Source organism: Macrobrachium rosenbergii, chromosome 20 (assembly GCF_040412425.1).
Source record: "Macrobrachium rosenbergii isolate ZJJX-2024 chromosome 20, ASM4041242v1, whole genome shotgun sequence".
NCBI lineage: Eukaryota > Metazoa > Arthropoda > Malacostraca > Decapoda > Palaemonidae > Macrobrachium > Macrobrachium rosenbergii.
The window spans coordinates 15,174,769-15,201,730 of NC_089760.1; the positions used below are offsets into that span (position 1 = coordinate 15,174,769).

General features: G+C 35.5%; 1 protein-coding gene and 1 long non-coding RNA gene across 4 annotated transcripts; one reads left to right on the top strand and one right to left on the bottom strand.

Annotated features, from left to right (window-relative positions):
* Positions 1 to 1,194: 1,194 nt before the first annotated feature.
* Positions 1,195 to 18,038, bottom strand: LOC136849069 (uncharacterized). 3 transcript variants are annotated; one of them, XM_067121989.1, is made up of 7 exons: positions 16,008 to 16,123; positions 11,130 to 11,230; positions 8,356 to 10,299; positions 7,970 to 8,121; positions 6,273 to 6,438; positions 2,043 to 2,228; positions 1,195 to 1,470 (listed from the first exon to the last, which is right to left on the bottom strand). In XM_067121989.1, the coding sequence occupies exons 3-7, from the start codon at positions 10,281 to 10,283 to the stop codon at positions 1,416 to 1,418; spliced, it is 2,487 nt and encodes an 828-aa protein (XP_066978090.1). In that variant the 5' UTR covers positions 10,284 to 10,299; positions 11,130 to 11,230; positions 16,008 to 16,123; the 3' UTR covers positions 1,195 to 1,415. The 3 variants fall into 3 exon arrangements, with proteins under 3 accessions (XP_066978090.1, XP_066978091.1, XP_066978089.1); XM_067121990.1 differs by lacking the exons at positions 11,130 to 11,230; positions 16,008 to 16,123 and adding an exon at positions 17,756 to 18,038; XM_067121988.1 differs by lacking the exon at positions 11,130 to 11,230 and having other exon boundaries at positions 16,008 to 16,135.
* LOC136849072 (uncharacterized) lies at positions 16,081 to 26,962 on the top strand. Its single transcript, XR_010856229.1, has 2 exons — positions 16,081 to 16,514; positions 24,259 to 26,962. It is a non-coding gene; the product is annotated as an uncharacterized lncRNA (long non-coding RNA).

Here is a 26,962-nt window from a genome sequence, read left to right on the forward strand (position 1 = left end):
TTATTCCAGACATCATTTGACTTTCCTTCTTATGACTTGTCCTCTATTCTTTTTACAATTGTAGTATCCCTTTTTCGCGTTTCATTTACCAAGTAGGCCTATCGGGTACACAGTTATTTCTTAAGATGCGGTATTTTATCCCTCCATTTGCACACTCCACATCGATAGACTCATAGAATCGTCCTTTATGCTGAAGCACGAGTCTGTATTCACGTAAAATTTTCTCGTTCTGTTCTCCTCCTTAAAACAGTAACCCGACGATTATTTGTTTAATAAAAAATGAGTATAGGAACCAAAATCGAATTGTCTGTGCACTCAAAACAGCTCATAGTTATTATCCGGCAAGTTCAAACTCACAGGTCTTCGTGACAACAAGGGGAAACAGATTAACAATGCTGGTTTAGTCAAGACCACCGAGCTCTGTGACCTTTGTGTAATGCCTAGTCACCGCTTTCAACAGGGACATGCAAATATGAAGCCATTCCAAAAAATTGTAATTTATGACAAAAGAGTAAAGAAAAACATCAATTGCAAATCACAGGTACATAGTTATCGGTCTCTTTCCTTTGGCCGATGAAACTTTCACTTCTCTCTAGTAGGCGTTTCCTTATTCTAATTTTACCAATGCCATTACTTTAATAGCTTAGTTATGTACCAAGTGCGTCTTAGTTACACCTATGGAGTGAGAAAGTGGCCCCCCCTTATAACATGAAAGCATTGGCTTGAACGCGACCAATTTAGCCTTCAAATCTTAAATCATATAAACATACGGAGTGTTAATTACACGCAGGAACAAATCAGAGAAAATCGCTTAGCTCTGTGTGACCACGCCAATAGGCTAACAGTTCTTGTCCCTTCCAGCATTGTGGCAATTTGTGGGTTTGCTACATATAACTCATTTTAGTTCCTTTTTAGAAACACCTTTTTTTTTTTGGGTGGAGGCAGATGACGTTGTTGGAATAACCGATGGCTAGGAGTGCTTAATTTTAACAGGGGTGTGATGTCAGGATCTTACAATCATATTTTTTATTCGGGTTAGTCGCAGGTCATTCTCCTAATCACGGGTGATCCATCTTTCGTAGGTGTAATTTTCATTTGCAATTCTTTATTGTGAAGAGAGCTGCTTTTCTCTTTAACGTGTAGACTCTGAATGATCCGCTTGGTAATGAGGTAAACAAAGTAAAAGGTAAAAAATGTACCTCCGAATACTTTTTATTCAAAATGAGCAAACATTCATAAGGAACAGGCAGGTTTAAATGGCTATTAATCAAAGCAAGTTTGTACAAAATTTGGATATTTTTCCTTAGCATATTATACTCACAAAAATCCATTATCCATGCCCTTACAGCGTTCACTAGTTTATTCACCACGATTTGAAGATTTTAAGCCATAAGCCTAAGCACTTCGGTGCTGCTTCACCAGGATTCAATATCCCAAATACTCCCTTCCTTGTTGGAGTCACATTTCTCCCTAAAAAAAAAAAAAATAAGCGGATAAAAAAGTCAAATTATCCGTAGGATGTAGAAAAGATTTGTCAGGTTCTCAAACAAGGAACGAGGAGCGCAGTCTTACATAAAAAATACTTTAGTTTATTTACGATATGCCTTGGAAATCCTGTTTACCCTTAAGACGGTCTCCATTTTATGAAATATTTCGTTACATGAACAATAACCAAAGATGTCAGGAGAATTTCGCTTATGGGTATCGTATAGAAAATAGTAACGAAAATAGAACCATTAAATAGCAAAACAAATTACAACAAACAGTAGAGCCCACTGATGTCTTGAAAATTAGTAAAATGGAGAACGTTTGCAACATAGATAATTCATTAACTTCCAGCACACAAGTCATCATTTAACCTTGAGTGTGTGACAGACGGCTTCATAGTGTAAAAAACAAATGTAATAGGGCTTATGACAAGGAGCGTAATGAATTTTGGCATATGAATTCTCTTTATTTTAAAGAACAGCAGCTCTTCAGTAAAAGTGTAGAGGGTAGCACCCAGCAACCTAAGCTACACATGGCAGTGCCCAACGACTCACCATAACTCATTAGGACTAATTGTTTGCGCCAGTTGCCGTATTTCTTGTAGTTCGGTCTTTGACGATGGACGGCTTGAAGAAGGGAACAGGATTCTAGACTTCACTTTCACTCCTCTGCTCCGTAATCCTTCGATCAGATCCTTGGGGTTTGCCTCAAATCGAGGGAAAAATAAGCGAGTGAAACAACTGAAAATGAAAACAGAAATGATGGGAGAAAGACATGTTTCGTATTAGCAGCGTTATGTTCAATTTTAAATATTCATTTCTTCTTTTTTCACCAATGCTCGTTTCAGGGGCTTTAGTATGTGAGACCAAGCCTCTTTCATTGCGGCTGACGAGGTAAACAAGGCAACCAAATGAGAAGCAATACTCTCACTAAGCAGCTAATTTATATGTTGCTTGGACTTTCAGACACTACGCATATCAGGACTTGCCATCCAGTGCATAACATTTTAATCATCAACTTTTATCCTATAATAAATATTAGGGATAGTACAAAACTTTTATTTTTTGTATCAGTATTCAGTGTTGTCTCCTTGGGATTTTTTCTTTTCTTGTATCTTTCATTCTTTTATGAGGGACTGAAGCATTCTTCTTTGAAGCTAATGGCTATAGTTTTCTCACAAAAAGTTACTGCTGTGGGAATCACGTTGTCTCTTTCAATCCTACGTTTTGTGGGACGATGTTTGCTGAATATTGTTTGTGTTCTGGTCTGGTACAGCATTTGTATCTGGTCTGGGTAGGGGAATAATGGAACTGAGTACAAAATTTAGACCATGCTGGGACCTATAAGGTAATCCAGCGTTTGAAGGAAAATTGAGAGTAAAATGGTTTTAAAGGTGTAACAAGACGTAAACCTCGCAGTTGCACTGAGACAATTTTTAGGAGAGGGTGGAAAGAAAAACTGCAGTAATCTTATTTGAACGGAGTATGGTAAAAAGAATGAAAGGGGTTGCAGCTGGCCGAAGGGACGCTGCAAAGTTCACCGCGCGAGGTGCACTGACAGCGGTACCCCAACGGAGTCTGGGTTGAGGGAAACCATGCATAAGTACATAGCTTCCATGGATTTTGACTACTGGCAATCTCGCTCTCATTGCACCTAAGGAACAACCTGCGCCAAGTACAAAGGCTAGAAATAAAAGGCTCACTGCATCTAACCCCAATAAATAAAAGGAAGGGCGAGAAACAAAATGTTTATAGTTTCTAAATTTTTGCCTAAAGTCAGGCTATATCTACTTAACAGGTGTAAGATTCCGCCATGCAATATTTTAAAAGTGCAAAATTGATATACCTGAACCTCACTGCAGCATCTGATATAATAGTATACAAGATTATCATGTAATACTTGAATGGATAAGTTACTGATAGTGCATCAAAATGGATTAGGTGTTACCTAACTTTTAGAATGTTTAAAGTGCAAACTGAAATTTGCAACTCAGTGTCAAAAGTCTTACAAAGGAGAAATACCAGAAGGCATTGTACCGAGGCCTACATTACTGTACTTGATATATATATATATATATATATATATATATATATATATATATATATATATATATATATAGTTTTATATATGATATATATATATATTATATACTGTATATATATATACACACAGTCGACCCTCGTTAAATTGGACCCAGTTAATCCAGATATCGGATAAGACAGACACCGAAGAGGGTCAGCCGATTTAAAATGCGTAATGTTCATCCACGATTTAAGATAGTTACTGTTCCACCGCTCGTCACGCACTATTTTCCTTTTTATTTACCAAAGGCAAATATAAAACTTTTCATTGATATTTTTATACCTTTATTTTATATATATTATTCTGTGTTTATACTGTACTAAACTGAAATGCTTTTAACTAGTAACCAATTTAACTTGCGCACAGTGCGTACCGTCATTAAGAAACGCTATTGTCTGGAAGGGCAGGAAGTATCGTAGCCAATCACTGAGCATTAACAGTTTTGCCTATCTGCTGCCTGACTGGTAGCTACAGTACAGTGCCTTGTATATTTTTCAGGAAAGAAAAGACATGACAAAGGTAAACTTTACGAAGACAGAAGCTGAGTTACTGAACAATACTTGTATTTACGTGGCAAATGACATGAGAGAGAGAGAATTGCCAATTCCCCCATGTAGAGTAATTCCATCCTCGAGAGATTAAAGAGAAGAATTTTTTGCTGAAGAATCTCTGAACCAGCAATTCTGTACTCAAAGTAATATGAAGGAATTCATTCTATTCTTCATGTAATCAGTAAAATACATAAACTATTAAAACTATGTATTGTATTCAAAACACACACACTTATGTCATCGTCAGCTTCTCTGAGCAAAAGTTCTTTCTCAGAGAGAATACAGCTAAAACCTGATTGGCTGGCTGGTTGCCATGGAGATCTGCTAACTAATGACTGACCTCTGCCTCTGTTCTATATTATAGACATACATGTCGTGACGGCACTAAGTTTAAACGTAGCCATGATCGTGATTATTTGACTGCTGATGGCAAAAATTACTCAGTAATTTACTTTATATAATTAATTCTTCATGAAAACATGAATTCAACAATAATTTTAACTTTAATGTAGTGGTATGAAAAATCCCACAACAGTCTGTCGTGGTGATGTATCATCACTTAGCTGTAGGTCCCGTTGCTAAGTAACCAATTGGTTCTTAGCCACGTAAAATAAGTCTAATCCTTCGGGCCAGCCCTAGAAGAGCTGTTAATCAGCTCAGTGGTCTGGTAAAATTAAGGTATACTTAACTTTTTTTTTTCATCACTTGCGAATCCTATTCCCGGACCGTCCTCAGATTTACGACTGCAAACTGATGACGACGTCAGTAACAATAAAAAAACAACCTCTCCAAGTTCGATATGATGAAATGTATTTTATAGTCTTACTTATCGTTAAAATTCACAAGTGGAATTACAATTATTTTGATCATGTATAGTTTTGCATTTTATGGAATGTTTTTGTTGAAGACAAAATGTGTTAGTGAACTTATGGTCTTAACTGTCCCACTATTTTGTTATTGATCTTAATATCTCACATTCATTTAACAGTGTATTAACATATAAATAATAATAAACTACAATGGGTAAATAACTAAAATGAAAAACATGAAAAAAGGGAAAAAAATGTTTTTGCTGCAATAGTGATGTTTGATATGCTCCTGACCCCACAGTTCCCAAATCCGAAAAATTCCAAAAACCGAAACACATCTGGCCCCGAGGATTTCGGGCAAAGGATTGTGTACCTGTAATCTAAATTTCATTATCTTACTTTTCATTTTAGAGACTCCACTTCCTTTTGCCTAACAATTATCCATTCATGTCTCGGCCTAGGCATCTACATATGTGGCTGAATTCTATCATTTTTATCATGTTTTGTTCTTCATTTTTCATCTTTTACCATGAGCTTTAATTCAAATGTTTCTACACTGGTTTGTTATTCATACTCTTCATACAAATAATGAAATATAGTATATTTATAGGTATATATATAGATATCACCGGTTAAACCAGACTATCAGCTAAGACGGACACCCTGGCCTCGCTATTAGTCCGTCTTAACGAGGGTCGACTGTATACATATATATATATATATATATATATATATATATATATATATATATATATATATATATATATATATATATATATATATATATATATATATATATATATATATATATATACAGTATATATATATATATATATATATATATATAAATATATATATATATATATATATATATATATATATATATATATAATCGTGATTGTCTGTTAATGTGATGCAGTTCTGAAAGAATGATGTCCAAAATAACGAAAATGATGAAAAATACAAAAGAAAGGCTGGATGGTCAAAAAAACGCCGAAACTGAATGTGGACAAAACATAACAGATATCAACATTGCTAAAGAGCAACCTAAAATAACTTCAGATGAAAGGTAGGGATAATAATGACACAAAGGTGGGGTAGGAAAACCAGTAACAAATTGATAAACTGATAATTAATAAATACCATAATGGTCGATGAGGAAATGAATGTAGCTTTGATGAATAATAATGAAATTTGGTATGTTAAGAATTATTGTAAACAATGTCCACCAATCACATTCATGAATGAGAGTGCCAGAAGTCAGTGAGAGTATAGAAGACAGAGGTGTAGAGCTGAAGAAAAAGAAAATGTGATGCGAAAGGATTTTTAAATTAACACAAACCTTTGCCCGCGTACAGTTTCTGGCATAAAACTTTCGGCTAGATCACAAGCGCGTGTTACATCTTCGCCAGTCTTGATATCGGTGAGATACAAGCAAATAGTCCTGTGGCCTTTCACGGGTATCCGAATCAACTGACCCGTAAATGTCGATACATTTACACACAAACCTACAAACAAAATATGGGAAAATTATTAACAATTCCAGTTTTGGTTCTTATTTTACCACTGTGCATTTTACTTTGATTAAAAATATGCCATTAATTTGTTAAGTGCCAGTGCCTCGCGCAATTATCTTTTTAGGCAATTTACTGGTGCAAAATGTAAACCACAGTAGCCTACCCTAAAACCCGTGGGTTGTACAAATTCTAAACACAGACTCATCATGTGTGTATGGAAGTGCGGGTGTTTATGTGGCTGTTGATGTGTTCGCTTGTGAGTTGAGAAAGGTAACTGCCAAGCTGCATAAAATCAGATAGGGAGACCATTAATGAAAACTGAAAGGAAATCAGTTACTGTACACCTGTTATCAGATATGAATGAACCAACAAGAGGCATCAAATTGCTGAGAGGAGGAGAGACCCAAATGGCATTTTAAGAGACCATCACATCACACGCCCATAAAAAAAGAGAATGTAACAGATGTTACGATAATTCAAAATTCCTGGTCCATAAAGTATGAAGACGGTATGTGAAAATCCATTCGAAAAGGAAAACGTCGTATACAGAGACCATTAAACTGAAACTGAACTATGAATAAAAAATGGGGATGAGAAAAGAAAAATCATCCAGATCCGAAAATAGAAAACTTGAGGGGACCAAGATGGAAAAAAAATGCTTTTTGGCATGAAAAAAACAACATCTAACTAACAGCGTCTACAGACAGGAGAGGAGATTTACCAAGGTACCTTGGGATTTACTACACTTCGCCAGAGAAAGGAACAAAGAAGTACGATACCCATTGGTCAGACAAGCACGACCACTTCGAAGGCGGGATAATATTACTTCAGTGTGGCGTAGACAAAAATCGGATACAAGTGAGTATTAAAATATCACAAAGCCTTACTCTGCATAAAACAATATAGCTAAGTGCTCCAAGAAAATGTAACTTTCACAGAAGAGCAGTACTGAGTACAGGACTGAATACCAGTTAGTAAAATAAATGCTAAATATGGTGTCAAGTGGACTTCAGTAAATTACGCTGGTCACAGCAATGTATTCATGGTAGGGTCCAGTGATAACCCAGCCAAACTACAACATAAGAAAAAAGCGACTGTAGGCCTAATATAGAACTCATCAAACTCCATCTGAAATAAACAGACGTATGGTTAGGAACAGAAGAAAAAAAAAACATGTGATTTGGATAGAACAATGGACGATACGTCTCCGCAGTAAATTCGCGGATGTTAAGAGTAAACCAAAATATATAAAGGGAAGAAAATTTAACGTCCAAGTATGCGAGCAATTACTGGTGGTGATACCGTCAGTAAGATCCCTAAAGATGTCACTGTGTTAATGTTTGCATTCTTCAGTGGGTTTAAATGTATTGCTAGTTCCCATTTTCCGTGAATGATAGAATCAGTGGCTAGACTGTTCTGTCCTACTTACACACACACACACACACACACACACACACCTGTTTGTTTGCATTTTGATATTTTGAGAGTATCCGAGTTAGAAAACATTCCTGGAAATACTAACCAAATCGCTTTATGGTCCATCTTTTCCTTTGGATAACTTGCTGAATCGGTTGGAGCGCTTCGCTGTCTGAAATACTGATGTACAATACCCCTACTGAATCTGGGATGTACATTTTGCTTGCCAGTTGACCATGGTACTGCCTAATATCACACCTGTTTAAAAATCATCTCCGTTTAGTCAATATTGTTTTCGATATCAGTATCTTGTTCTCCTTTACGTCCTCTTTCATCTCACAAAATCCTGAAGAGAATCTTGGTTTAGACGTATTGGTACTACCAGAACACGATGGGACTTATGAAAAGTAATTGCTGAAATCCAGAAAGCAGTTTAACGTTCACAAGCACATTTCACAAACAGAGTGTGTAAAGATGTTAAACAATACTCACTTTAAGAAGGTTTCCTGCAAATATGGAAAAAGATCTGATGGAAAAAATGTTTCACTGGGATTGCGGAAGAGTTCGTTAAACCCAATGTATCCCAGAGCAATCTTCTGAGCAGCACATATTTCTAACAATTCTTTAAGTCTTGGTATCTTGAGTGGGCACTCGTTGAGCTTCAAAGATATACTATGAAGCTTACTCTCTCTCAGCAAGGATGCATATGCAAATACATCATCATCTTGTATGGTTGTATTTCTCTGAATTTTATAATACTTATCAGCAATCATTTTGGCTACATTGCTATTACACTTGACAAAGTTTAAAACTCTGATCCACTGTTTGGAGTGCCTCACACCTGATGTGTACAGTAAGTGTAGCAATTCTTCAAGTAGTTCCTTTTTAGCGTTTTTTTCTTGATATAACAAACCTAGCATCATTATGAGCACATTTTGAAACTTACTATACTCAATGTTTGTCCCAAGTATTCTATGAAAAGCTTCACCAATGGGCCTCACGTTGGAAACATTTTCTCTGGCTTGCCACTGCTGAAATGCATTCAGAGCTGCGGCTGCAATATCGCAACAAACACTTTCGGGAACATTATAGAATAAAAACATTTGCTTTACATCATTTCTAATTGTCTCATCATCTGGAATAACTTCACGAACTATAGTTGTATTATATATGCAGCGAGCTGCAAGATATTCTGCATGTGTTTTGTGAGCGAAACTCACTTCTCTTGCACTTATGTCAGATCCACTCCACATAATCTTTTGAATAAGAAAAGCTCCAATAGCCTCTTCATCAGGAATGCCAATGTGACCACAGTTCACTTTTAGTTGTTCTAATGACTCCTGTTCCAATATGATCAGGTCTTTATGAAGGGAAATCAATGCCTCTTTTTGCAGAAGTTTTGTGAACTTTTGAAAATCATCCTTTAATTTTCTACATGAATAAGAGGTTTTCCCTAAAATTCTCTTAATTGCTTTTTCTGTAATAAGACGATTTATTTCACCATAAAGTTCAGAAACTGTTGTTACTTGATTCACTCGATCAGAATCATATGCCCATAAGACGATTAAAAGTAAAAGGTTAAGGGGAATTTTCCAGTAGTCAACCAGATTGCTCCCTGTCCTTTCGAAGTATGAAAGAAGTTCATCTGTTTTCCCGAAACTTACCCCTTCATCTCTGAGTCTCTCATGATACCTTATAATAAATGCTCTTAAGTGCTTCCTTGCAATGCCTTTGATCCGAACGTGAGCTGTGTCAATCCCAGTATCACGTGCTGTGATCATTCGGTAAAAATCAGGTGCTTTTTCAGGCCTGGTTGTACAAATAGTGACCATTTTATGACTAATTTCAAGAATCTGTCGAAAAATGCTCTCGGTATTTCGGTCAGCTTCATCCAAGCCGTCACAAAGAAACAATAATTGAAATTCAAGCAAGCTCTGCGTCACTGCAGATTCTCCCAGTTCATCGAAGGCTTTAGGCCAGTGTGACTTTAGCAGGCCTGTGAGACTCTTACACGAGCGATCTCTACACTCCAGATTCACCAGTAGATCATATTCATTTAATTCTTTTACAATATTCTCTTCGCCGACGCCCTCACCCGCCCACTGTGACCTCAGTAGTTTTAGGTAGGTTGTTTTACCCATCCCTGCATCTCCCTCAAGCAATATCACAAAAGGTCTCTTAGATTTCAGCTGCTTTTCACGAGCAATTTTCAGAAGCTCTGTATATTTAATAGGGCTAGCAGTATTGCGACCTGCTCGTATCATCTCCAGTTCGCAGAAGACCATCCCTACATCAATTGGAATGGGCTGGCCTGCGATCTGCTCAGCCGGGTTGACACTGCTAGTTCTTCCGAACAACTCTCTGGAATCAGCTTGTCCTAGTTCCTTCATACGTTGCGACTGGGCAGGGTTCGGTTCCATTTTGGCAATACTGCATCTGCAGGGAAGTGAATCACTGTTTGAATAAAGTTTCAAGTGAGAAGAGGATAATTCTGTAAGCAAAAATGTTTTTAGAAAATTAACAGAATTATAAGAAAAGCTTCTGGAAGGGTGCAGACGTCTGACAAATATTGATAAGTGGTCTCTCTCTCTCTCTCTCTCTCTCTCTCCAGACACACACACACACACACACACACACACACACACACATATATATATATATATATATATATATATATATATATATATATATATATATATATATATATATATATATATTATATATATATATATATATATATATATATATATATATATATATATATATATATATATATATATATATATATATATCGTTTAAGATCGAAACCACTGAATTCACTATGCGTTGTGAACAATTTTGTGAATAATTTACCCCCAAGGAGAATTATGATAGCTGATAGCTTCTGTCATGGTTCAAGGTGTAGAAACAACGATAAAGTCTGTCTCCCGTTGTTTCTTAACTTTGCCACGGTTCGGATCCCTGCCGGCGCAGGTGTTATTCCCAAGGTAAAGCGAGTTCGATATTGAACGATATTTGTTGCTTAACAATTGTAATATGAAAAAGTTACGAGTGTAACTGTTTCATATTCACAATATAAGTGACGAAAATTATATACATATATATATACATACTGTATACTGTATATATATATATATATATATATATATATATATATATATACTGTATGTGTGTGTATACTTGATTTTTATAACAAATGCTTAATCTATTAATTTATTTTTTCTTTTTTAATAAGTAAGATCTCTACTTTCTGTATTGTCCATTACCTTCTGTTACTCCTTCCTAATGAACGTCATATTTCTTGGAAGCTTGGATTTCAAGTCAGTGGCCCCCTGTGGGCTTGTTTCATACGAATAGAGTTCATCTCCTGAATAATAATAATAATAATAATAGTAATCAACTATACAACCACAAACAAAGTAAAATTTAACATTAGCAACACTAACTTTGTTGGTATGATCAAGTTCTGCATTAGTGTTGTTTATTTTTATAATGGGATATATAGAGAAAAAATATGAATTCTAATGAGACCTAATTATAGTCATAACATTACGAACTTATATCTACGTTTTTTATAAATTAACATTTTGAACAACTGACCATATGGAAGGCAGACTTAAATATATTTTTGTTCTTATAGATTTTACCGATGATGGGGATATCCCATTTGATGTCCGTTCTACAGTATAGGCCTATATCGTTGAGCCCTTGAAGTTTCTAATTCCAATAAGGATCCCATGAATTAGGTTTGTTCCTAGATATTGATATTGATATTATAAATATGTTTCATACTAAATTCTATGACAAAAGAAGGGATTTTGGTTTTGATATGCTAAGACTCCAAACGCTTCCATTTAGTATAACAAAGAGTATGACAATTGAAGTATTAATTTAACAGTTTTGTCAATTCACTAATGTTTGTATGGAAGAACACGACTTGATATTTGACGGGCAGCTTTTTGTTCATAAAATTCTCCATAATGGTTTCCCTCCAGGCATTTAAAAAAAGTGTTAACAAACTTATTTGTAGAAAAGCTATCTCTCAGTGCGTATGATTTTAACAAAAAATTAAGATTACTCATCAACTGTAACTAGGATTTGCATACGAGAATATTGCTCTTGTAAACAGTAATTATTTAATGGCAGTAACCTTTAGCTTAAGATACTTCATTCCGAAAGCATGAATGATCTATGATCTAAAAATTGTGGCACTGCAAGATAGCCAGCTAGTGTATACGTAGCCTTATTCCCTTAAAAAAATAATATTTCTAGATACTTTCTGGCTTGGATTATATAAACAGTGTGTGCAATTTTATAATGCAATATTTCTCTCCTCTCCCATAATCGCTATGGAATTTTTTTTTACCGTACTTACTGTAAGATACCAATAATGATCTGAATAGATGGCCTTTTGGCTATAAAAGTGGGCATGATAATAAGGGATAAATAGTATTGTGCATCTTGTATATATCGTCTGCTTTCACTAAATCCTCACATGTTCAACATTATTCGATAATATAAAAACATAGAATAACATCACGGAAAAATACTTGAATGATTTAGAGAAAATGCAGAATAGGATCCTCCGAGGAATGTAAATACAACCAGAGAGTACAGAATCTGGCATATGGCTGTGACCTACAGGATAAAGTACAAAAAGATTATGCTTCTCCATAATGTAATAAACCCCGATGAGAAACGACTGATAAACAAGTAGCAGAGGGTCGACTGAGAGGTCCCAGTGACAGTGTTGGACGAACCATCGAAGTATCAATATTTAGTGAATTCAATATAGAAATCTAATATATGAAAAATATGATGAAAAAGTATTGAAACAGGAAGTAAAGAAAATGAGTGAATAAAATGAAAAGACCCTGAAAAAAGGGAAAGAAATGTCGGGCGGCCATATTGAAAGGTCTCGGTCCAAGCTCATAGTACTATATTTTATTAATATTATTATTTTTATCTTTTTTACTCTGATTATTATCTTATTTTACCATTAATATTATTTTTACTATATTATTATTATTATTATTATTATTATTATTATTTGACCCAATTTCACAGAGGAAAATTACCTTACAAAAACAGGTTGGCCTAAGCACTCCAACTACTGTCGTCTTGGCCTAAGCATCTGCTCTTGGATCCAAGTAATGTCTAGCATAATTGGTTCCTGTAAATTAAAGGACTTTCTTTGCATACAGTCACTAAACACTAACTAAACATTAATATACAATCACTAAAAACTAACACTCATTATACACTTACAGTCACTAAACACTCACACTTACTATACACTCACACTCGCTAAACACACACACTTACTATACACTTGCACTCGCTAAACACTCGCACTTACTATACACTCACACTCAATAACACTAAACACTCACCAGGCACTCACTATACACTAAATGCTAACTAAACACTCATAAAACACTTAACACTCACTAAATACTCACTACACCCTATACACTAGTAAACATTCACTAAACACTCATTTAATCCTAAACACTCACTACACACTTAACACTCACTAACATTCACTACACACTCACTAACATTCACTATACACTAAACACTCACTAAGTACCCACTATACACTAAACATTCGCCAAGTACTCACTATACACTAAACATTCACTAAGCACTCACAGTACACTAAACACTCACTAAACCCTAAACACTCATTGAACACTAAACAGTCACTGAACATTCACTAATCACTCATTAAACACTCACTAAACACTTACACACTAAACATTCACCAACATTCACTAAACATTCACTAAACACCAAACACTTACAGACTAAACATTCATTAAACCCTAAACACTCACTAAACATTCACTAAATATTTACACACTAAACATTCACTAACACTAACATAAACAAAACATTCACTAAACCCTAAACACTCAATAAATATTCCCTGAATACTTAACACACTAAACATTCACTAAACCCTCAACACTCACTAAACATTCACTGAATACTTACACACTAAACATTCACTAAACACTAACATTTACAAAACATTCACTAAACCCTAAACACTAAAACATTCACTGAATAAACATTCACAAAACCCTAAACACTGAAAACTTTCACTGAAACACTTCACTAAAAAAAATATTCACTAAACCCTAAACACTCACTAAACATTCATTGTATACTTACACACTGACCATTCACTAAACTTTCACTGAATACTTACACACTAACCACTCACTAAACACTAACATTCACAAAACATTCACTAAACCCTAACCACTCACTAAACCCTGAACAGTCCTAAACATTCACTAAACACTTATTAAACATTCGGGATTAAGAAAATCACAATTGCACTAAGGCCCAGTTCAATTTGCGCGGTTATTGGACCTTTAAAGACATTACTGCTATAGTGATAGCATCTCCAGATATATACCCTCTATAGCACGTACATTAAAGAACTTGAAGCAAAGGATCACAGTGAAGGTTAGGCTCAGTACAGGTATGTTGGACCTGGGCCGAACTCTAGGGGTACTACAAAAATGAGGTCTGCGATCATCGCAGAGCCGAAGACAATACATAGCATTTATTCTTATGTAAGGAAATGAGGAAAAAAAAACAGGACTTGACCATTAAATCTCCTAGCAATAAACTGGGAGAACACATAAGGCTAGCAATGAATGCTAAAAAGTGTCTGCCTGGGAAGCGTTGGTTGTCAAAGCTAATCATAACACTAGCTAGGTAACAGTAACAGTAAAGAGCAAAGAGTGGTTAGAAAAAGAAGCTAAATCAGTAACCTATTGATTTTCGGTATGTTTTAGTAGATTGGTAACGTTCATTTTCAGTACGAAATTTTATAACACTTTAATTTTCAGTAAGAAATTTTGTAACACTATAATTTTCAGGTGTTAGTTGGACAAGGGCATAAACCTGAGAGGATACAATAGTGATTTGTTCTTCACAAGGAATTATTTTAAGTATATTGGTTATAGGATAGGGTGATGGCCTTTGAACAGAATCGAACATTCAAATGAGTGAAACCCTAACGATAAAATAACTAAGACGACATTAAAATAAAAAACTTATAAATAAAAGTAATATTGAACCAGTGAAACCAGCGTCAGATAAATGAAGGAACAAGTGGAACCAGCGTCAGATAAAGGAAGGAATAACATACCGAAAGTAAAAAACAAGAAAGTAATCTTTGGGTTACCAGGCTCTGCACATAAACGTAGCAGTGTAGTGTGGCCACAACTGTATTTGTAACGTGAAGAATGAGGAATCAGGAACCCAACATAATAAAGCCATAAGTAAGAGGGAACCTACTTTCTTTGACACAAGGTGAAAGTCACTTTGTGGTGATTTATACATGTTGGGTGGGGAGAAATATGAAGTATCTTAACCAGAAGCCTTGCGTGCCAAGAGAAAAATCCTAAGTTCATGTACCAACAAATAAAAAAAATATTAAAAAAGAACTAACTACGCTGAATGGTATGAAGAGAGTAAGTTCAGTTAAATTTCGAGGGTGTGAAACTTGAAGAAAAATGATACTGGGAAATATAACATGAATCAAAATTGATCTGATGGTTGTTAGATGTAGAGTTGGTCGCATTCATAATGCTGCGTAATCTTTGATTACAACTGCTCCGATCTGCCAGTTTGGTGGTTGAAGACTAAACACATAGGTTAGTTTTGCTCTGTACATTATATGATAGCATTTGAAGAAATTTCCACTTTCATAAGAGGTAATAACTGACTCGCAAATGAAATTTTAATCGGTTTCATTGCAAACTTCTCTTACTGATTAGACTCCCCACAGCCTGAAGCGATGAGTCATGATAATGTTAGAAAGGGTTGCTATGGCTTTCGACTTACAAATTTCATCAGAGATACTTAATTGTCGATAATATTTATCTAATTAACGAGGATCCAATTCATTCACATGTAAGATGGGAGTTACTGTTAATAATCGAAGTAAAAAATCTGAGCGAAAACGCCTTAGCAACGCCTATCTTCAGGAAATGAGTTTCCACATACCCTATTAACAAAAGATTACGAACTTTGTTATTACACTACAAGTAATATAGCATATTGGTCTCATAAGTTGATATATGTATTATGAATAAACAAGTGATAACTATTACGATTACCTCCAAATAAAGAATTCCTGGGAAAGAGAAGACCATCAATTAGTACCAGAGGAACGACAAGATCACTGAATACACTCCAAAACTGTTGCAAGTTGGTGAAACACTGAAGTTGGTTTGTTGACGCATCGTGCATGTCAGCTGAACACAGATAAGAGATATGGAACCCCAGAAAGTTTTACGCATCTACTTAGAATACTTTCAGATGCATTTTATGTTTTCTGGGACCCGAGGATTGTTATTCTTATATTTTGAATATGAAATGAAGAAGCATACAAGTATTATTTATTTTAATTTATCGTAAACGGCCGTAATCGAAGGCGGACTGTCACTGGTCTCGTCTCAAAACTCGAGACAGACCGTCATCTGCATTGACGTTATTTTTGCTGCAGTTGTGTCTCTGAACGCAAGACCACGTCGTAGAACGCAATGTCGTTTACAACTACACTTAAAAAGAATATGTCAATAAGATTACATTGCAGCTTGTGGCAAATGAAATTGTGGATACAGGTAAGTTATATTTTTGTAGTGTTATCAACTGCTTTGTAGGCCTACATAACAAGAATGGTACTAAGCCTCAGTGTATCATATCCTAGATCTACAGTACATAGGCATAAATCACTTACAAATGGAGAGGTAGAGTTTTACTTCAGGACCACAGCCACTCCCATGAGTGTTAAAAGGTAACTGGGCTTATAGACGGAAAATATGTCTAAGAGAAAGTTTGCTGTAGTTCTTAGAGTAAACCTTACTTTAAGCGATTATCGTATTTTTTGGACTTGAAATATCATTTTCCTATGTTTCAGTGTTTGCTTTGAACGTTTCCGACCTAACCAACCACACCTAACTTAACCTAACCTGGGGTACAAAGTCTGACTGTAGTGCATGATATTATCCTATTTTGAAATCATTCCATGAACTTGCCCTGATCTGATTGAGAAGTATCAATGGCGTTAAGGCCCGTGTATTTTGCTTGTTTTGTGCTTCCATCTTCACCTAAAAACCCACTTTCCAAGTGTGTCCCCCCTCCCCCCGAGTTGTAGGATATAAGATATAGCGTCCATTATCTCTAAACTTACTAATTTGCTAACGAAACGAATGTCAGAAACGTTCAAAGCACATTACAACATGGAAAAATTATATTTTCAAGTCCGAAATACATTATTGGTTTATAGAAAATATTACCAGTTTTAGTAGGTTTCCGAACTATAAAGAAGCTCGATGAGCACAAGATAAAAAGAACAATATCGATCGAGCTGAAGTAGAATAATAAATGTAAACAATATCGAGCCGTGGGCCTGAAGTAGAATAATAAATGTGGAGATTTATTATTAAGACGATAGGTAAATTGCTACTTTAGTACCAGCTACACTTGCTTGAATCTTGCTTGAACACCCCACGGTCATGAACGTTAAAAAAATGGCTGTAAATATCGATAACAGTAGCCTATATTTATGAACAAAGCAAAAACCAAGAACTAGTATGAATACCGGCGTATGTGATAAAGGACCGAAAGGAATTTTTGGATTTACTAATAGACCTATGTAATGGAGGACTAAAGGCATTTATAGGGTGAGAAAGCGATTTCAGGGGTCCACAGCCAGTTCTTGAACATCAGAAAAGTCCCTCGTTGAGCGAACTAGGTTATGTCATATTCACCCGACGTCGTTGTTGAAAGTTCCTAAAGATTGAAAATTCAGGCGAGAGTAATCAGGTTATGGTGGTTTACTGCTTTGCTATGGAATACTGACCATATGTCTGAAGTCTGAACATGATGTTGAAATGAGCGAGTGATGGCCTAGCCATGAAACCTCCCCTTTATCCTTTTCTGTTGTCGGGCGACCGCGTAGTTATATTGAACTTTTCACAGTCTGGGAATGGATATTCCTGTCCACTGTCACTGCCTTTTGGAGAAATATCATTTTGCATAGTATGCAGTAAAGGAATTTCGTCAAGGACACCCTCCAACACTTGAGGGACCTGCTGATGATGAACGTTTTCTTGTTACAAGGGATGGCCTTCCGGGAAAGAACTAGTTAGGTTATTATACACTTTCGTACCAGTTCCTTCATGATCATCGTTCCCTTGATTTCGAACCAGTGAGGTCAAGATTTGTCATGAATGTTCCCCTTGCTCCATCAAAACCAGCATGCAGTCGATTGACAATACTATTTTTGGGTAGTTGGTGTAACTGTACCTCACCATTGAGTTAAAATCCTTTACTCAAGTGAGGCTAGCCCGTAAGGTTTGTCTGTACATAACACGAAATTTAAATTATATTCAAAATATCAACAACTTGGTAATGGAATAAATTTTAAAAGAGAAAGATTCTTATAAAATTTCCGTAATTGATCTCTTTCAAAACTGGACATTTTCTATTGCTTAAATTTGTAAATGTCCATTCGCGGAACAGTTTTAACAAAAACTGTTGGGTCATGTAGGCTGATCTAAAGTATTCATGGGTCAAAAGACTGTAACCAGTTCGAAGACGATGTGGACAAAAACTTACTGCAGGATTTTTGCCGACATGAAACTTCCATCTAGTCATTTTAATCATTGTCTAATACTCGTAAAAGTTGCAATTGTATGGGCCGCCGTCGACGCGTACGTCCGTCCTTGCTGACGTGGAAGTGCGTGAGAGTTGACTCAAAAATTACTGGTTTCATTTCATTTGTAAGGTGTTTTTGATTTCTGTGAAGTACACAGTAGGTTGTATTTTATTTACAAGAGATTTGCACTGGAAATACTAAGCTGAGGACATGTTATATTTAATCTGTAAATTTTTAGAACATTCTAGAAAGATCTTAGCAAGGGAGTATACAAACGCCAGCAGAGCCCCTTTGCACCCTCTTCCTCCCTAGACGCGAAACACGTCAGACGCACGTGCCGGTAGGACGTGTCTGTGAAGTGCTCTGTGAAAAGTGCCTGACTTGCGCGATGTCAAAGTGAATATGGGGAAGAGGAAGGAAAAAGAGAAAATAAATACTGAAGAAATTAAACCAAGTAAAGGGAAGACCAAACTATCATACGAACATTATCTCATAATTATCGAAGCAGCACGTAAAGATGGAACACTAAATAAAATACTAGAGAAGGATGAGTCAACCCAAATCGAGAGTGAGTCAGCAACCTGCGGACATTGCTCTGGGAGAGTTGATGAGGAAGGAACTTGCTGTGAAATGTGTGACGCTTAGGTTCATTATGAATGTTCGGGCATAGAGGTCAGATACACACCCATACTTCGTAGTGATAACATATTGTACATCTGTAATAACTGCAAGAGGCCTGAACAAAGAACACACAAAAAACTCATTGAAGATGAACTTGAAGAAATAAAAGAAAACATATTAACAAAGCTGATTCAGGATTCGGCTCAGAAAACTACTGACGTAATGATCAACATAGATGAATCCAAAACAAAATTGATAATGTTGATAAAGATGTAAAGACCATGACAAACATGGACAAAACTTATGCTGAATCACTGAAGACAAAAAAAGTCCTTCTGATCAAATCTACAAACGAAGAGAGCACAGCGGCTAATGAAAAGCGACAAATTATGAGTAAAATAACGGCGCCAGTTGAACAGGTTAAAACAACAAGAGATGGACACTTATTTGTAAGATTTCCAGACAGGAAACACTTAAAATAGGCAAAAATGGAGATTCAGAATATCAACAATATATCAGTAAACGAGAAGGGTAAACTTAAACAAAAATAAAAGTAGTCTATGTCCCGAAGGATGAAAATGACATTGTCGATAACATTGTGAAGAAAATTCCATGGATAGGTAGCCTCATTTCTGAAAATGACGACCTGAAAATTGTAAAGGAAATGATAGCCAAAGATGACAAATATAAACACTGTATTATCAAATGCACACCACAAATAGAAAGGCTATCTATGATAGAGGTGACAAATTGTGTACACAGTATAGCTGTTGCAAAGTATTCGACTGTTACATGCCCTATCAATGTTATAAATGTCAGGAATTTGGTCACAGCGCAGCAAATTGTAAAAATGACCAAGCTCGCCCTAGGTGTGGTGGAAATCACAAATCAAATGAATGTGCTAGCAACATCTTCAAGTGTAAAAATTGTGTAAAAAAAAGGTCATAGTGGTCCTAAACATAAAACATATGATGGCAATAAGTGCACAGTATATAAAGAATATATGTGTCAAAGGTGAAAAATTATACGGATCATGGCTTTGACTAATAATCTTCTATGCAATTTAATAAGAAGAAAGCAAATTAAAGAAAACAAGAACTAAAGACTCTCCTATCCTGCAGGAGCAACGATACTGACGAGAAAACACTGAAAGACAATGATAAAATATAAGAAGCACCTTATTTTGAAAACGTACAAGGGCCCGCCAGAGAGGGAATTATCCCTGTGGAGGGCTGTATATAAAACCAAAGTGAAGTGCTGATCGAATCTTGTTAGAAAGCCGGTTGAAGGTCAAATTTGTGCAGAGCAACAAAGTCCAGCACTACCACTTCCATCGAGTTTAATCGAGGCCTTCCGCTATTCTGCAAGGACATGTAGCATGTCCAGAGATCGAATTGTGTACGATCATTTATGTGAGAATTGATTCAAGTAAGTTGGTTGAATTTTCAATCAGTTTTTCTATATTGTCGAGTGACCCACACCTGGTCCAGAATTCTACCCTTGTCAGTAAAGATACCATAGCATGTCATTCGTAACGAAGTTTACTTTGTAAAGTGTAGAGTCAAGCTCAGAGTATTTTAGTGCAATCCCTCTTTTTTTTTCTGTAAATTCAGTTCATGTGTTCTTGATGACGACACGTTCTTAACCCAGTTAATTAATGTATGTGTAAGTTGGTTGTGTCATTTTTGAAGTAACGTAAATGTGCATAGCTCGGGTAGATTTGTCTTGCTGGAGTTTAAAAATGCCTTTATGTTTGGATAGCTACCTTGTGTGAGTTTTGGCTCTGGGTCAGTGTCTTGTATTCCAGCCCAGAACATCGGGCCCGTACCTAAAAGTACAGTCCCCATCGAGAAAATTCTCGACAGACGAGATATTATTATTTCAAACTTCTTATGTGGTTGAAAATTTCATAAACCAGCGATGGTTTGATTTTTATAAATTTGCCGGTAGATTTATTACTCTGTAAAGTCTGCCTTTTATCAAAGATGGTGGGTTTTAGGGATGTTAAATTGTAGTATTTGTAGCTTTGTCTATAGTGTAGGCGTCCTCAGTGTACATCTTAATCCCTACATGGCAAGGGTCCAACAGTTCCACCTTCACATAATTTGCATGATGATAACTTAATTTATTGTAAAATGTCCAAAACAACAAAATTGAATACTCAACTTAGATGAAGATGCGTTCTGATCAATCGATGATAAAAATCCAGAATTTAAGGCAAAAAAAGAAGCAAAAATAACACAAACGAAAACAACGTTGTTAACATTTTTTAAAATATTCTGCAACACTTCCAGTAGATTTTGTTCACCAGGTACTTACTCATTCTTTTGATATAAACTGGGAAATTAGTATTTCTCACTACAGGAACATTATTAATCATACGGGTAGCATTATATAAGATACCGGTAAAAACAAATCATTCCCAGAAAAATGGACATAACATTTTGAAAATTTTTCTTTAGATTGCTGATTGTCAAAGAAGAAACAGAAGTTTGAATCCAAAAATTAAATACACAAACTAAAACAATGCCTAATAGTTGTGGAAAGTTCATGAAGAAAGGAATGAAAATATCTTCCATAAAGTATGTGGGAAATATAGAAAACAGGAAAATTTTCTTTAATCTTGTCCCGTATGTTATGGCGTCTCACGTGGGCGGGAAAACTCAATCGACTCACGCACCTAAGACTGAAGCAGATAAACCAGCATGCATCTTTAGTTACTGATAATTTACTTGTACAAGGTTACTGTTTCTGTAGTAACATTGCTAGATAGCTTGCCGTTCTGTTTATGTAATGGGAGAAAGAGGAAATGTGAATGCTTTGCACTTGTTCACGGAAATCAGCGGATCATTAACGCGGCTCGATGTTTAACCTAATTATCCTGAATGAATAAGGCTAAGTGATTTCAAAATATGCAAAGAATAGATAATTCACTATATAAAAACTCTTTCTTGAACATGTTATCCATAACATTGTACAAGACAAAATTTTATCAAATCAGTTTGTTTTATTGTTGCAATCTCACAGGATTAAAATAGTATTTCGTACTAATTATAATGGTATCATCCTTTAATACAGTGACATATGCCGAAGATATGGTAAAAAAAAAAATTGAAAGGGGAGAATGCTGGAAATTTCCCAAACTACAGATGTTGTGTCAGTGGCTCGTACGCTAAGCAGAATGGTGCCAAATAATAATTTTATAGACTTGTCCGAAAAATTTCGAAGAATGTCAAAAGTCTTCGAGTGAGCATACAAGAGAATATTTAGAGCAGTTTTGGAGGGATTCTTTAGCGCATTTAAGGTCGCTGAAGTTCTACAGATTTCTGTGTCGGCATCTTTGTAATAATTTTAAGTGAAGAATGAAATGGGTTGAAGTGTCACTTCTGCCACTGAAAAAAGGCATTGTTTGAGGTAAAGTATCAGTATAAATTTCACAATATGGCCCCTGAGTCATACATATCCAGTCGAGTGTTGTTTATAATGTTGAGGCGTGTATGTATAAATTTTGGAAGTAGTATAAATACTTTTAACTCTTCATTGTCCAAGGAGTCGGTAATTCCTGCGATGGTGGAAAAACTATATTTAAGTGAGAAGCTTCAATGTGCTGATTAACTCTAATTTGGGAAAGTAAATGTCTCCTTGATCAAGTAGTTTTATGGTAGGAGCAGGGATTGCTTGATTCTTCATTGGATATCGCGTAGTTGTAAGGTTCCGATACAGGAAGATTAGTGGTTAATTGCATTCAACTTTCAAAGATTTGGTTAAAAAAAAAAGCATTTAAAGTTCCGGAACATATTGCAAGCCCTTCATTAGGAGTTGGGTCAAGTGTCTTTAAAGCTGAGCCATATATTTGACTTCCAGAATCTATTATGGATAAAAGTGTTGAGAACATTTCTTAATTTTATATCGTCTTTAATTAATTTTCTCTTTCTCATGGCTTATTCAATTTCTTAAGCTTAAATACATAGAAAATCAATGTTAACACCTTTTTTGGGTTTCAGAATATATTGCAATTGTTGTTTGTTTGAGGTAAGACCCATTTCGATTATATTTACATGACTTAGATAACTTGCTAAAGACACTGGTGTATGGTTTGATTCCAGGGATCTTTGCCTGGTTTAGTTGTTGGTATAAAGGTGGCAGGTCGCCATTTTTTTATTTTGTTTTTGCTTGTTAAATTGGCGTAGGGGGCTAGATTTTGAATAAATCAAAATTGCTGTCCTGGCCTGCAGCAGTGGCGCTTCAGGAGAAAAATGCACATTCTAATTCAGTCATAAATTATTTCTTATAAGCTAGATCTTCAGCTGTTCACAAATTGATATGCTCAGATTGTTTTCCGTGTGTCCGCGGAGGTATTCATCAAGATTTTGTTCACACCAGTGTATTGCAGATGTTCCAGGGTTGCCGGTGATTTTCAAATCTTTACCAAATTTATTTAATTGCTGTTTTTTTAACATGCGTAACATATATATACTGCTTCCATGTAGTTATTTAGCCTTTAATAACTTCTTAATCAACTTTGCTAAAATATTGGTTTAATATTATGCTATAGATTGTTAATTGATAAATCTTAGAAGTTATCCGTCTTTGAGAGGACAAAATGTTAAGAGGTTAGCTACCTTTAAAAAAAACTATCCAATTTATGGCCAGTTTTTCAGACCATCATGGGACTTTTTTGTATTGTGTGTGAAATTTTTAAGATACAGTGGCCTGCAGCTTCAGATATGAAATTATGTGATAAATTCAAGGGTTCTTTTGGGGGTTTCTTAAAATATGATAAGTTGAAATTTATTAAGCAAACAGATTGTTTTTCCAGCTGAGATGTATTTGCATTATTGGCGAATAAAATGGTCTATTTAGATTTGTAAAGAAATTATTATTATTGTATAATGATTACCAAAATATAATACATCAGACTTGCCACTCAGATTCCTGTAATTTAGTTAAGGAAGGAACATAGAAGTGCCAAGTGATGAGAAAAACGCTATGGATGTCAGAAAATAGGTTTGTATCATTATTATTTTTAAAAAAAAAATCGTTTTTATTATCGATTAAATTGTAATGTACTGTTTCTGTTTCAGCGGTGGGAAGCACAGGGTTGTGGACATTAACGTCAGCAAGCGGTATTCAAGGTTGTGGTAATATATTTATTACATTTTGTAAATCTGGTAAACTATAGCCTAACCAAAGTGTGGTTTATTAGGCAAAAAGTTACATGGTCATTGCCAGGAACATGTAATGTCATGGCAGAACATATGAGTGAAGGAATGAATTGCTCTTAAACGTTAAGTGATTATATTTTAAACGTTATTGCTAAACTACCGATTTTTAATGTTTGTCATAGCCGCCTCCTAAGGGGCTGTGGTGTACCTCCCACCAAACGGTAACTACCAGACGTATGACTATAGCCTCACACTAGAGCAATGTGTATCTAACAGATGCCTTAACAAAAAGACTTCACGTTATTTCCAATACATTGCTAACTGAATTTTCACCAAAACGAGGCAAATACTGAAGTTTCTCGCATAGTTACTGACCTGTATGATTTCTGGCAACAGTAAGCTGTACTCGGTGAGGCCCACTCTGGCCCAGTCCAGTGTTTACAAGGAACAAGTGTGTGATTACTTGGAATGTATTAATTACCCTTTGGGAAAGGAGAGTAGAGAAACCTCAGTGAAGTGTTTGCAAAGTATCAACTTTTCCTAGCTGATATTAAATAAAACTAGAATTGAAAGCAAGAGGAAGACACACTAGTTTTATCCGCTCAGCAGAGGAAAACAGGAGCAAGTCGTCAGCACTCCAGTTTTAACATTGTTATTAAAAAGAAATGTAAATGGCCTTGTGTTTACCAAACGCATTATTGATATGTCATTGCTGGGTAAAGTGAACACAGCCACCCAAATTGACCATACACAAGCTCTCATAATGATCAGGTGAGAAAAAAAAAATTTCCAGAATCATAAACTGGAAAATGTGGTGAGCTCCAGAAATCCGGGGATATTTCAAGGCCCAGGTGAATTTGCCTGTGGACACGATTCCAGTTCAGATGATAGTTTTTAAGGGAGTATTAAATCAATACAGAATTAACTTATAGAATTTTATTAAAAATCTGCAAAAAAAGGACCAATAAAGTGATTAAGAATTAGTATTTGGCATTTGTGTGATGAGGTAATGGATGTTTACGGTAAAATACAGTTGGTAATTGCTCTAAGGTATGAGATAAAGTGAAAGCTTAATGAGAGATTCTGGGACTAACTTTATCAATGCTGAGAGCAGAAGTGTATCATTTACCAGCAGGGGTGTATCATTTACCAAAGAAGTCTATATTTTGGTTGTCGGAGTCAATAAAGGAGTGCAAATCAGAATATGAGAAGTATATTGTAATACACACCGACTAAACTTGATTTGTGGAAAAGCGTCATCACACTAGGCTAATTTTTGAACAGCTATTCAGGAATGCCAGTGTTTTTTTCAGATTCTCCTAAAAAAATAGTGGCTTCGGAGCATGCTGGAGTTTCAAGAATAAAACAGTCCATGCAGTAAAATAAAATGCTGGAGTTGAATGGTGTAGCAGCTGGTATTATTAATTAAGGAATTGTGGATAATCCAGATTTTGAGTTTTGATTGGTAATTTTCCCCAAAGTAATGCCTCGTGTTTAAGCATTTCTTTGGAGAAAAATTTAATATTTAAGTAGAAATATTGATATATCCAAGACGTCTTAGGAAAAATTTCAGTTCTGCAGTTCAGAAGTTAGAGATGACTGTGATGCTATAACATCTCCACTTGAATAGAAGTGATGAAATTTTACACATACAGGCCAGTTGCTGCGAAGCAAGTTTGTGACAGTTTTGTTGCAGTGCAGGAAAACGTTCAGCTTCACTAACGAACAAAGTTAGCAAGCTACTTTTTTAGCCAATATTTTCCAGTTTGTACCAAACATTTTAGGAGTAATACTCTTTCACAGTCAGTTGCAAACCAACCCCATGCTTGAAAAAGATAATAAATTGATAAGTGAGCTTCATGCACAGTACGAGTACATAAGAAAAGATTCTGAAAACCTTATTGGCCTGTTGGCATGTCAAGCTCCTTAGGGTTTTGTCAACTCCAGTGACAATGGTAAAAATATAGACGTGTTTTTCAACTTTCAAGAGATTCAAAACTTTTGCATGGCAAACAAGACATAACAAACCGTGATTATCAGTTGAAAATATTATGGTGCTAGAAGTGAAGGATTTTAATAAACAACTAGTAAGCCAATTTGCTACATCGCAGAGTGGACTTTTTTTTTTTTTTTCAAGTAATGTTGCTGTCACCACATCAGCCATCCATACCACTACCACTCACAGTAATGACCTCCAGCAGTGTGCCACCTCTTTGCCACCAACTCAGATTTGAGGTAGGTCGAACTTGTGTACAGTACTGTTGTGTGAAGCCTGCAGTCATGCCATTCTGTTTTTCCACGTTCTGCCAGTGGATTTTCATACAGTGTGTTAGATACATAAATAATTGATAGTGTTATCAAATATTATTCTTTGTAATAATCATCTAAACGGATTCTAGTTTTAATTCTGTTTGTATTCCACTGGATAATTTAAGGATTAAGAATTCATGTAAGAGTTTTCAGGTTATGTTGATTAACTGCTTCGCTATTCTTTTTTGTTATTTGGAATGACTGTATTTTGTTCTATAATGGCATTTTTTATTGTAGCTTGGGTATTTTATTTTTATTTACTTTATATTCTTTCAAATACTTTGTACAGTAATTATATTTTATACGGTAATTA